At 44.0% G+C, this 13,669-nt stretch overlaps 1 protein-coding gene across 1 annotated transcript in view; it reads right to left on the minus strand.

The window, feature by feature from the left end:
* Nucleotides 1-9,946, minus strand: part of LOC309408281 (sodium/hydrogen exchanger 2-like) — a gene marked incomplete at both ends in the record, with an annotated part of 29,908 nt that extends 19,962 nt beyond the window's left edge. The window contains 4 exons of the mRNA XM_082004075.1: nucleotides 2,679-2,896; nucleotides 7,134-7,384; nucleotides 7,744-8,207; nucleotides 9,670-9,946. Of these exons, the coding sequence (XP_081860201.1) occupies nucleotides 2,679-2,896; nucleotides 7,134-7,384; nucleotides 7,744-8,207; nucleotides 9,670-9,946 (1,210 nt within the window). The remainder of the gene's footprint in view (nucleotides 1-2,678; nucleotides 2,897-7,133; nucleotides 7,385-7,743; nucleotides 8,208-9,669) is intronic.
* Nucleotides 9,947-13,669: the final 3,723 nt, after the last annotated feature.

Genomic DNA, 13,669 nt, shown 5'->3' on the forward strand with positions numbered 1-13,669 from the left:
CACACATACAGCTAAAAATACCCAAATTTTGATTGCACATCAGACCAGTTTGAAGAAAACAAAAAGCTGTGGGCGTTCAGAAATAGGAAACTAAATTAACTGAACCTTGCAACACCTTCCCCATTCCAAGAGCACCGTAGAGCTAGCGCCCAGACCAGCAGATGTGAGGTACTTTGGCTTCAACGTTCTTCATAACTTAAGAAAAAATTAAAATAAAATAAAGCATACCTCAGATCACATCTTCAGCTACTATAAGCTCAGGCAGTGCCAATGATTTAAAGGAACAAAGTTTACCTGAGCTGATACCCTGGCCTTTGTCTTAACTTAATCCTTCCTCATAAACTATAATTATCATTTCCTAAACTAATTCAAGACCAGTTTGCTCCAAGAGTCGACATACAATTAATCATTTTGAGCAGAATACATTTGCTTCTGGAGATACAACTTGAGAAAGAGCAGAAGGAAATCTCTTCAGTGCTCGGATAACAATAGAATACTAGTGCTGCCATGTAATTAATGCATTTTGCTTTTAAGGTGATCTCATATAGAGTAATTCCAGTTCCCAGGCTTCAGCAGAATCGTTTCTCATTTAAGAGCACTGGGAGGGTCCGACAGTACAACTTACTCACTAGCCCCAGCACTGTCAACCCCAAAGTCCCCAGCTCCTCCAAGCCAAGCCTGCGGGTGCCTCCCATTTCTGGGTCAGCTCCTCCAGCATGTCCAGAGCTGCCGGACGGCTCCGAGCAGGTCAGGGGCTAATCTCGACCACCACCGCCGCCGAGGCGGGAGGTCCCCAGCCCGGCTCACGTCCTCCCGGCACGCCTGAAGCTCTCCAGCCGGGTGCTGCAGAACAAGGACACCCTGTGCAGAGTCAGATAGGCAAGATGATTTTCAGTCCTGGTTCTGTTGTTCTTGTTTAATTCAAGGAGGGATTTTTGAATATGAAGAGGGTTTTCTTTCCTGGCTGCAGCACTGAGCCCTTCTCTGATAGCGTGCTGCATGATTTGAGAACGCAATCAGAAGAGCCATTTAGAGTGCCAGAGGCTTTTCGATGTGCTTTTGTAATGTTACTACATTCCTTACGTCTTGCAACGATGAATTTTTGACCTAAAAACCAGTCAAGCTCAATTAGAACTTCTTTTCATTTGAGCAAATAATTTAACAGAAAACCCACGTAATCTTAATAAAACATTTGAACGTACACACAACTCACTAATAAGCATGTTTCCAAGTGCATTTATGGTACACAGTTATTAAAACAAACCTTGGCATGTATTAACAGCTAATAAACCCCATTCTGCTATGTCTTGCTCATCATGGCCTACCCTATTTAAGCAATTTATTGAAGCGTCTATCAAATTTGAGTTCACTCTGTTTGACTCAGTGGTTTGTAAACATAAATCCTGTTGAATGTTTTTTAGTTCTCAAATTCTTTGCCAAAACGCGTGCTCTGTTATACATCCAGGTATAGTTAATACATAAAACCATCCATAAACAAGCAGGTAGGCACTCTGCACTCGCTCAGAACAGGCGCAATCAACTGCAGGCTGCAAGAGGCAATGGAGGACCAGCGTCTCTGAACACCAAATCAGTGCAAGATGCAACGGGGGACAGTGGTAAAACAGTGCATCTATTTTTCTGGTCATTTACAAAGCACAAAAATGGAATCCCAGACTATTCTGGGACCAGGACTCAGGTTTTCATTGTAACTGTTCTCAAGATTATCTTTAGCCACAGTTATCAGGAAAGCATTTTCATGCATAATCCTCTTCCTCCCATAAACGCTAAGTCTTGCTCCCTTTTTTTACTGTGAGGTGGGTCAAACGCTGCAATAGGTTTCCCAGGGAGGTTGTGGAGTCTCCATCCATGGAGATAATCAAAAGCCGTTGGGACGCACTCCTGCCTAGCTGACCCTGCTTAAGCAGTGGGTCAGACCAGATGATCTCAAAAGGTCTCTCCCAACCTCAGCAATTCCCCGATTCTGTGCAATTCTGTCATTCTCAGTCCTGATTTGAAGTTCTTGAGTGGGAGCAGAAGCATCCTCACATTTTTGCACCTTTTGCCTCCATTTTAGGTTCCAATTCTCATCTACCCAGACGTGGGCTGTGTAAAGCAGAACAGCATCTCCAGGGATAGCTGTCTGAAGGTTCCTCCAGTTTCTCTTTTAAGGATGCTGTCGTACACAAACTTCTTACGAGTTACATCCCATAAATCTCTGCAATTCAGAATATGCAGTCAGAGGCCCCACGGTTTTACACGGCGCTCTGATCCCAGGCTATGTATTTACAATCTCCCTCATATTGTGAAGATACCAAGGGATTAAGACACACTGAAATGGAAGAGGAGATCGTGGTAATCAAAGGAGGGTCTAAGCCAGAGGTATCAATAAGAGAGATGTCAGGAGAATTGCTGTTTAGCACCAGTGCTCTCCGTGACAAGTGTACAGACCAGGAAATTGCAGTAAGACCCAAGACTTGCTTTTGAGCCAGACACCAGTGATGGAGGAAGAGGGGACACATCAGTTGGGCTGTCCTCTTTCAGCCCTTGCATTCACGTCTGTGATAACCACATGTACAGAGGAGCAAGAAAGGATGATGGTGGGAGCAGGAGCATTCTCTCATTTAACAGAATCACATTTCTCTCTCCCATAAATAAAGCAATCCGTAACTTCACCATACCTAGTGCTCTCCAAATGAGACAGAAAATGAGAGTGAAGCAAATGTACGGCCAGTTCCACTCATGATTTTCTCCAATGGTGGAAACTCCAAGAAAGATGAAGATGAGGGTATCACTAACACTGCTCCACATCTTCATGAAGTATTTGACTGTGGTGTGAGACTTCAGAGAGATGTTGGCCTCCACATAACGTTTCATGCCCATGGCACAAGCAATGATACTGAGAAAATGAAAATGAGACAGTACATTTTTCTACTTAAGCACACAAAATTGACACATTGTCATTTATAAAAAAAAGAATAGGCTTCATCAAGTCTTAGATGTTTGCAGACATCTCACGGGGTAGTGATTCACTTCCTACATCAGTCCAATAATATCAGAAGGACCACCAGATAAGATACTATATAGGTTGACCAGACTGCCTGAACATGTTTTTTTAAACAGATAAAACAACTCATCATCCATTGCGTTATCACAGCAATACCTACAATTAGCTACACCCAGCTCTTCCCATCACAATACTCTGTTTTCAGTTCTTTAATTTTGGCAAACTCTAACCGTCTGGGCTGAAGAGTTTCGTGCTTAGGAGCCCACATTAACTATTTTGCTCGGGTGAAAGACGTTTGAGGGAATGGGAGACTTGTTTCTCAGCATTAGAAACATGTAAATAGGACTCCTGTGAGTTTGGTTGATACCTGGTCACTACAGCCAATTCCTGTAGGACTTGTAATTCGCATAGTTTAAGAGCGGCCTGAACGCTGTACTCCTTCACCCAAGGGACCAAAGCTAACCTAAAGCTGGAGAAACGCAAGCGTACGACATACCTCACACTGTACATTCCTAAGCCTGACCAGACTTGCGCTGTACGTTATTTGGGCACAGCGAGGAAGCCCATTGACTCCACGCAACCCAGAGACAATAAAATGCTCAAGCACACTCATAAGGCTGCGCAACGAGCCAAGAAACGCCGTTGCTATCGTCGGTCCATTGGACTTCCTCAGGTATTGCATATCCAAGGTCACATCAGAAGCGTGCAGCACCAATTAAAACTTCTGCCTTGCAATTTTTCATGGATAATTGGTTCTCCGAGTTACAGGGTACATGTGGTTTGCCTAATTCATCAGCTTTTCAAATCGATACATTTTCAGGCCAGCAACCTTAGAAGGTCAAAACAATTGAGCACTCAAAGAATTGAAGCTCCATTTTTTATATTTTATATTTTTTATATTTTATATATATTTTATATTTTAACCTGGACAGAAACATTTTGTTCTAAATATCGTACCAGCAATAGCAAAACAGCTTTACGTTTCCGAGATCCCATTTCCACCGGTATTCGGTAAGGCCATCCACACGGATTTTTATTGCGTTAAAAATTCCTTCCACTGGGAACATCGTGGCAACTCTCCTTACATTATATCACACGCAGACAAGCCCACAGAGAGGTAGATCCTCGACTTGCAGAAGGGCACCTGGGTCTGGCAGACTGGCTTTAAACACCAGCTGTGACCAGGACACGTAAGTGGCCCATATGGATGCAAATAGGTGTTAAAATAGGTGGTGGCCTTCGCAGCACGTTATCCATAATGGAACCTCTCAGCTAAGAACTATTCCGCACCCCTATTGCTGTGCAGTGAAAACATCATGTTTAACCCCAGAAAAACAAAACTGATATACACACTTCTATTTCTTTCATTTAAAAATAATTGTTACTGGTTTTCCTCAGTGCTGTGAAAAAAACCCCTATACTATTTTTGAGGGGGAAAGAAACATTTGGGTTTGTCTGAAACTAAAACTGGGCTTCAGGGAAAGGACTTGTAGTGAAGGCGCAAAAGGTCAGACTCAGGAAAGTCACAATACTCACTGAGGAAAGAAATCCCATTCTATTCAGCAGCTGGAGACCAAGATTCACATCATTTTTTCATCTCATGTTGTTTGAGCTCACATCTTTCATCTCCCAAGAAAATGTACCAATACTTTAAAATATTCTGAAATTGGTCTTTTTTGATTTATCCTTTTTTAAATAAAATATCCTTTTTTGCATAAAGCACTGAGCCAGAAAGAGTAACGGGGATTGGACCACAAGCTAAAAAAAAAAAATGTAAATTCTTCTGTTTCTGTATCTGCCTTAATAAATAGTGGATAAAATAGTTCCAATTAGGAACTAAGAACTTCAACAAGTATTTATGGGAAGTGACTTCCAGAGCCACGGTTTGGGAACACTTCTTGGGAAAAGGATACGGATTCACACCAGATTCACAGACAGGGAATAAACTTGACCTGTTTCTGGCCTGGCTTCAAAGATGGGCACTGCCACTAGGGCAAAGGGGGAAAAAAACCAAACAAACAAACAAAAAACCATCTGAAAAACATTTGCAGAAGTGTTTAGCAGATTGGGTTGCAGCAGATTTTTTCTGGACTATGTAGAATTGATTTTTTTGGCAATTGAATTATTTTTCAAAGAGACAAACTGCCAAATCTGCTTCTTATAATAACAGTATTCCCTGGTCACAAATGAATGAATTGTTTGAAATCAAGATATGTAAGAAGCATTTATAATTTGGCAATTATAAGACCAGCAGTGCAGGAATCAGCTGCCTTTGCAATTGTTTTGCTTTAGAAACAATGCATTATTCAAAAGAACAGAAAATGGGTTCCATAATGGGTACAGTAAATTGTGATTGATAGAAGGAGACACCATTAGGATTGAATGTTTTCTGCTCCATGATGATTATGCAGCATATTTATTCCACTGTTCTGTCTTACGCTCCTATAAATAGGCTTTCTCTCACCTATCCCCAGAGCTAGAATTGTTTTCAGTAATGCTAGAATATTGCTCCCGTTAACCATTCGAGGAAACAATCTGCAAGGTCTAGGAATGGTTTATATCCAAAGCGGTATCATTAGTTTTAAAATAGATCTCCCAGATGTTCCTGTGTCTAGCTGGTACCTGGCTTGATTTTTTTTATCCTCATTATTATCAGATTTACAGTCGTTTACGCTGTAGCTATCAATGCAGTCTAAGTGCACTTCATAGTCTTTAGGGAAATATGAAATAGTTGGTTGTGATCCCCAGCACCAGCTGACTTAGCTTAGGTAGGAGAACCAAATGCAACAGCTATCAGCCCACAGAAAGCAGAAAGACTGAATCATTCGCTCTTTTTCATCTGTGTCTGCCTTCCAAGGTGAGCTTTCTTTGACCATTAGGATTATCATACCTATTTTTTTTTTTCCTGAGCACCCGCTCTGCAAGTGAAATGCATGAGGTCAGCCCAACGCTCAGTTGCCTCTCTTAACACTGACGTATCTGGCCCAAAATTGTTCATTTTATTGAAAGACCTATCCAGTAAAAAGAAAACTAAATTAACTCTATTATCTATAAATTACAATTTGTGATACAGAAACCAATAGTTTTGCTTTGCTGCTCCGAAAAGTTGTATGGGAATACACAAGATGGTATCTGATACAGGACTCGGCAGTCCTTGTCTGTCCCGTGTTGCTACAACCTGGCTGTACAAAAGCCTCACAGGGTGAACTCTTCAATGCTCTGAAGGGTTTTTTAGATTGAGGAGTGTGTAGGACTGACTGGGCTGCAGTAGACTCCAAGCAGTTTGGGTTTAGTACCTTTGAAACTTTGATCTCTGGCAATTTTGGCTGAAATTGGTCAGCAGATTTCAAACATTACTGGAGATAGAGAGATGATGGATGACACCCTCACTCAGGAGACCAGACAAATCCATGAGCTGTGTCTGACCTTCTTCTGGAGGTAAGTCTGAACCTCCAAAGCAGAGGTTTCCATTAGGGCCCTCCACTCTCAAACAGTACGAATATTTCCAGACTTCTGCTCTGTAGGGGATGCGCAACTCCCACCCCACCACTCACTTTGCTCTGTCACTGTAAGGTCTGCCTCAGCACGCCTTTGGGTCCATCACCCAAAGCTAGCTGGTAGGTAGGGCACAGACATCAGGAGGAAGATGCTAGAACTCAGACCAAACCTTTCTGAGGATTCGATTAAATACTCCTCGCGGCTCTTCAGATGTTAGTTTTGACTGGGCCACACATGGCAAATGACAAACCATGCCAAGAAAGTCTCTTCTGGCTCTGCCAAACCCACTAGATCTCTTGCTGCTTGAACATTCAGGGTTTCCAAAAGAAAAACATGGAGCTCAAGTAAAAGTTCTGCGATGACCCACAAAAACCAACCAGCCACCTGAAGCTTGCCCAGCAGTAGCCGTCTGGGCTGCTTGTGACTCGCAGCTATTACCACTGCTGTGTAAATGGGCAATGTGAGAAATGGGGTTACACCTCTCAGGCCTTCCACAGGCTTTTATACTTGCTCTTCGCTGCCGTACACAGATCTCCAACTAAGCAAACTTATGTTAAAACTTCTTCTGATATTTTTCAGTAAACATAGCCAAAAGCTTTCCTGGACAGATGAGATTCTGGGATGTACTTACGCCACGATCCCTGACAGGTGAAACATTTCGGCGGTGAGGTAGGAAAGATAGCTGTACAGGAAGACAAAGAGCGGTTCGATGACACGGATATCCTTGGTGAATCGTGTGGTAAAGGCGGCGGTCATCCCAAAAGTGAGACCTACTAGAACTCCTCCTAGCCCAACCACAAAGAATTTTCCAACTCCAGCAAAAATGTCTGTACTTTTGATGGTTGGCATTTCACAGAAAGATCGAAATAGCTTGTAGAGCACCTGGGTGAAAAATGAAAGAGGAAAACAGCCGTTAACAAGGTACTCACCAAGCATGGCCATACGTAGCAATGACATTAAAATACGCTGCTAGGATTTCTGCCAGGGCAGGGTCAGCGTCCTTCTCCAGAGGTCAGGCACCCAACGGGGAGGGCTGTGGCACCCGCATGCATTTCTGCCTCTAGACATACAGTCCAAGAGCTGTTCACCTGAAAGCTTCTCAGGACCTCAGGCCAGAGAAGCAGGCCAGGAGTCCTCTGCTAGAAGAAGCTGTTGATGCCTTTTCCCAGATCTCACGTCCCACCGCTCAGCACCAGCCCATCCTTCCTCTGAACATTAAATACTCAAAGGCTAGCTCTTACCACCGTCACCGCATCATTCAGGAGTGACTCGCCAAAGACCAAAATGTGTAGCTTTTCATTGACGTGTATCTCCTCAAAGACCGCTAACACTGCCACGGGATCCACGGCGGCGATCAGGCTGCCGAACAGGAGGTTGTGGAGCAACGACACGTCCTGCAGGTGGAAGGCTTTCACCTGGCAGATCCCATACAGGGAAAAGCCGATCCCAAACACGTTCCATATTGTCCCCACGACAGCGTAGAGGAGGATAGTGCCGATGTTCTCAAAAAAGGGACGGCTGGGCATGAAGTACCCTGCGTCAAGGACGATGGGTGGCAGCAGGTAGAGGAAGAAGATGTCGCTGTCCATAACAGGCGGTGACTTGTCGTTTAAGCCATAGATGATTCCTCCCATGATGAGTCCTACAAATATCAATAAACAGCTTTCGGGAACGACAGAAGGCAGCTTGTTATATAGATGAAACCCTGGAAAGGGATGGATAGATAAAAAACGCGTTATCCTACCAGCCCAGACTGGCTAAAGAGCACCAACTAGCTCCCTGTTGGGGTGAGGAAGCTTCCCATGCTCCCACCTTCAGCAGGCTACGCTTCGGAGTAGTAGTAATAGAGGCACACGATTAAGGCAAAACTGCTCAATCAGAAATTGGCTAGAAAATCTGAAAGATTACTGAAGATACCAAGCTTTCTAAAATTACTGGTGGTTCAGACCACATTTCATCATGGCATAAGGTTAAAGATACATGTTTAGGTAATACACAAGTAGAAAAACTAAGTTATCTGCATAAATAAAAAAGTATTTGGAATTATTTATGATGTATTCTAGTTAGCAGGCCATCTTCAACACTAACATAAATAGCAACTGCTAATTTTAAACACAATACAGATTCTATACATCAAAAAAAAAAAACACCCCACAAAAAGCCTTCTCATTAAATAATATTAAAAGTGGCACCATTTCTAATTAAACATTAATACTTAAAGTTTAAGGCAACATCAAAAAAAGTCAGATCAAGCCAGCCTTGTGCAACACCCAACGTTAGAGAGAAATGCTGACAAGGACCACAAGTACTCAAGGTGAGTTATTAAAAGAAAGTAACTGAAACAAACCAAAGTGGAATAGGAATAATAAGAAAAAAATTCTGTGATCATTATTATTTCTTCATGCATGTTAATACAGTTGGGATCTCATCATATAATACAAAGAACAGTGAAACAAAAGGACCATTTCCATCTGAAAGAAATTCTGATCTAAATGAATCTCAGAGATTTCTTCCTCTGAGAAAAAAATATAAAAGAAGTATCAGTAATTTAACAGAAGTGATTGCAATACCTGAAGAAAAAAAAAAAAAAAAATCCACTTTCCTATGCCTAGCTTTGCAGGGAAAATAAAAAGATAGGTCCAAGTTGTACAAAATATCCTTTCTTAGGTGTCGTTAAACAGATAGCCTCCTCGATGCAGAGAGATTTTATTTTAGGCTGTATAACACCCTGCACACGGATTGAATTATTCCTCAAGGCTGGCAAAATGCAGCACCCTTTATGACCAAGGGATCTTCATTTTCAGATGAAGATGTCAGTGGACAACCTGCATGTAGCGTAGCTAGCCAGCTATTCGAGATGACTGCACACCTTGGTGTGTACTGCAGTTAAATAAAATTCCTGGAAACCCTGAAAATTTTCCTACTAATAGCAACACCATGCACAGGTGTGATCATCTAGACAGAAAACCATCATTTCCAACCTAAAATGCAACTGGGTAATTATTTTCCATGCGTGCCGTACGCCTGGCACACAATAGGTGCATCCTTAGGGCTCGGTGTGTTATCTCAGGGTCCAAGATTGGAGAGGAGGTGAAGCAAAGGCCACCCCTGCCCACACCATCCCCATGGACACCCTCACCCTTCCTCACCCTCTCAAGATGCCTCACCTATTTTGGCCAAGGATGCGAGCATGATCCAGAGCGTGATTTCAAAGGGGACTTGAACATGCTGATAATCCAGAGAGAAAAACGCGTGCTCTGAGGATTCGTTGCCTTGGGCTTCCTCAGCAGCCCAGCTGATGTTCTCCAGGATCACGTCCTCCAGCAGCGGCATCGGTGGGGAGCCCTGCAGGGCTCTGACCCCAGTGGCTGGGAGGATGGAGGAGAGAAAGGACCCAGCTAGGACAGCAGCTGCAGGTTTGCGCCCTGGCTTCTGCCCCGCCATTCGCGCTGGAAGCCGTCTGCCGTGGGGGTTCGGCCGCTGGCCGCTCCCGGCCGGTGGCTCCCGCTGCTGCGGGAGAGCGGCTGGAGGCACCGGAGCGGGGCTCACCCTCGTTGCGTGGGTGGCTGCAAAGAGAGAAGGGACCGCTCCGCCTCACCCGGACTCTCCGCCCTGGTCCGCTGGCTTCCAGCTGCGAGACGCTGCTGGACAATCGCACCCAAGGCGCCCGGCTGGCAGAGCCTCCTCCTGCAGACGCTCCCTTGAAGGACGCGTCCCGCACCCTTAGACCAACTGCACGTCCAGGCGTGCTTGAGCAAGAGACGAGCTGCATTTCGGTCCTAACTCTGGACATATTTTGTCTTCCAGTCTCTCAGAAACCCTTCCTGGAGGGGAAAAATATTAAAAATCTTCACTGCTGCTGGAGCAGCCAGGCTTTGGTGGAACAGGTCCCACCCAGAACAGCCCCATCCAGCAATGGACCCGTCTTACAGCGGGCTTCACTGGATTTCGCTTCTGGGGTCCAGCGCCCACGGAGAGAACGCACAGCCGCGACGTTACTGATAACCACAGTTTCCTTCTGCTAAATCAAGCAAAGCGACCAGCTTCCTTACGCTAAACACCGAGCTGCAGCGCCGTGCTGCAGCAGGGTCGCCTCTGCTGGAGGAATAAGCTTCCACAATTGCTTAAAGCTTCTTCCTATATTAAGGGCTAACAGGAAAAGTTATCTTCATCTCTCTTCACTACTTGAAAAGGGCACCGGAAACTCAGTGAGCTTGCTTAGAAAAGCTGGACAGACAGAAAAAAAAAAAGTTATTTGCAACAGTGTTAGATGTATTAACAACACGGGAGGGGGGGGAACATATTGGGCCAAATTCCTTCAATATGGGGTTTCATTTAAGTTGGTGATGTTTCAACAGGGATGAATTTGGTCCAAAGAGCACATGTAATTAGAATAGGGAGGCCCTGGGCTGTTGCTAGACTGATCGATGACCTGTTTGTTTCTCTTCAGCTGCCTAAATGACACCAAAATTGAGCTGCCAATAACAAGCTGGTGACCCACTTTTCTGCTGTCAAGGCAGAAGCCAACATCACGCAGTCCCAGATCCTGCGTTCCTCTGTATCACTCTCCAATTCTGATCCAGTTTGCAAAGGAGGGCGACAAACTTCAGGAGACAGGAGAGATGCAGTGATATACTCTAAGAGCGACTTCTTTCCACTGTACCACGGTTAATTCGAGTTTGTAGTACGTATAGCACAGTATTACCACACTTGCTGACTTAAAGCAAAGCAACACTCCTGCCGTTAGAGCTGTCTTCTAGCAAATTAAGTTTTTTTTTTTAAACTTGGTGCCACTTCCCCCTCTGTAGGTTTAAAAACAAATAAACAAAATGGCAGGAAAAACACTGGGAGGACAGAAATCCCACAAGCTTTTCCTCTGTTTTCCATCCTTCCATTCCACAGGGCCTGGGACAGGGAGGAGAGGAAGAGGTGGGGAGACGGGATCCCTTGTTACTCTGAAGGAGGGAGAACACAGTGCTCTTAACAGCATTTAAGAAGTAAATAAGAAATTACTTAGCCAGAGCTAAGAGGAACGGAAGCAGTTCTGAGCCTGGAGTTGCACACCAAGCCGTCATATCCCCTCTTTCTGCTGAAATATTTGGTGCTGAATTTGGGAGTTTGAAGCCTTGTTCCATTTGGTGGCACGGAAGAGGAGTTTTGCCAGCCTCCCCTTCCCCTCCGCCCCCAAACGATCCGTTTTGATTTTCGCTGTTCTCAGGAAAAAGGTAAGAAAAGTTAGCATTCGCTTACGGTTACATGAAGCCAAAAATGAAATATTTGCATCTTGGAGAGAAAGACGGCCTGCAGCGTAGAGCTAACAGTGCTGTCTGGGAAATGTTTTTGTGTGTACAATCAATATCTATTTGATAATGGAACCGGAAAAAAACCAGCTGAGCTGGGACAGTATCTGAGGAAGGTCAGCAGAGAGGGTAACATTAAAGTATGCTCCGTTTTTCAAATGAAGTTAACTTATAAAGTCAGGACATTAAGGACTCGGCAACAGTTAGCAGGCGAAGAGAAAAGGCACGTGTCATACTTATTTACCTCAACTGCTCACCAAACCTCGCTGTCTGAACAGAGCAAAACACCCCGCGGTTCTCAGGGGGAAGACATCAAACGTTGAGAGGGGAGAAGAGCCTGAGGCAGCTCGCTGACTTTTTAACGAAACCGTCCCACTTGTATTCTCCTCTGCCCCTTTCCGCGGCGATGGTCGCAACCCGGCAAGAAGCTCCAGGCCGGTGGATCAGTGCAGCCTCCCCCCGCAAACTCACCGTCATCCTGCAAAGCATCGAGCATCTCCTTAAAAGCACCGTTTTCCTTCTCCCTCTAATTACCCGCTCGCTGTACCTAGACCTGTGCAAGGGTAACAAGAGGCCCTTCGCAAGTATTTTGGACATCCTATTTCATTACAGTGAGAACCTTCAAATTTGCTTCTAGGATTTTGAAACTCCTCATTTTTCTGTTTTGAATTGTTTCACCCTGAAGTTCTATATGAATAAGCTTGCTCCTTCCCTTAAACTGACATATGTATCCCTGTTCATTATATATTAGTTATAAATAAACCAAAAGCCAAAGACAAAATGCTTTTCCAAAGTTCTGTGATAATGCAATACGCGTTGTTCCTCTTGTAATGGCTATCGATATTATTGAGCCACTTTTTAACGCAAGTACCACTTGATCATATGTTTATTGACATGCTTTTGTTTTTTTCTAACGTAACGTGCTTCCCCACATTTTTAGGTTTCCACGCTAGATTCTGACCCCCATAATTGTATTGACGGGTACCTTGCTCCTGCTGGAATGAAGAGGACTATGAGAAGAACAGAGTATTGTGCGATACGGCAACATGACCAGAATTCAGGCTCCTGCAATGAAAATGTTATGTTAAATTAATTGTTTTAACTCCTCATACGCCTTAATCAATGGCAACAAATTATTTTTCTTTACTTAGAGAGCGAAAGGAAAGATGTGAAATCTTTTCTCTTACCTTCCTGATGTGTAGTTACTCCTAAGTACACTCTAACTCCCCTTTTTCACTATGAACGCATGTACTATTTAACCAAAAAAATAAATATTGTAAATTAAACCTCAGTTCTCATCACCTCCTGAAATTAATATATCAACCACTGAAATTTATCAAAGAAACTTTGAATAAGCTCACACCTTACATGAAGGGAAAGAAAAATAACTTGCAGTACACCCTTTAGCTATGGTACCGCAAAGACTTTGCGTATTATTTGCGCCTCAAATCAGGAAGTCATCTAAGCATTTACTCAACTGTACGTGCTCAAAGTTTCATAGCTTACACTTAAAAACACATGAAAACCCTGTGTTGGACTGAGGCCTCCCAGAAATATCCAGCACAGAGAATCCTGGACACAGCAATCCACTTTTCACCTCATGCAGTTCTCGGAGGACACACGATTTTTGCGTCTCGCCCCCCAGGGAACACTTACCTTCTGGCCAGGGGCAGCCCCAGAAATAACACAGCAGATCTCTTGGCTTCCTCCAGGGAAACCCTTCAGCATGCCATGCTGAACTCCATGAATTTTGTTTAGAGATCACCCAGATGACCTTTTGGTGGTGTCACCTTCTTTTTTTTCTCCCCCTTTTCCAAGTATCCCTTTTTTTTTACCCGCTTACCCTAAAAAACCTTCCTTTTTGCAC

The sequence above is a fragment of the Phaethon aethereus genome, assembly GCF_964289735.1.
Source record: "Phaethon aethereus genome assembly, chromosome: 10".
NCBI classification, from domain to species: Eukaryota; Metazoa; Chordata; class Aves; order Phaethontiformes; family Phaethontidae; genus Phaethon; species Phaethon aethereus.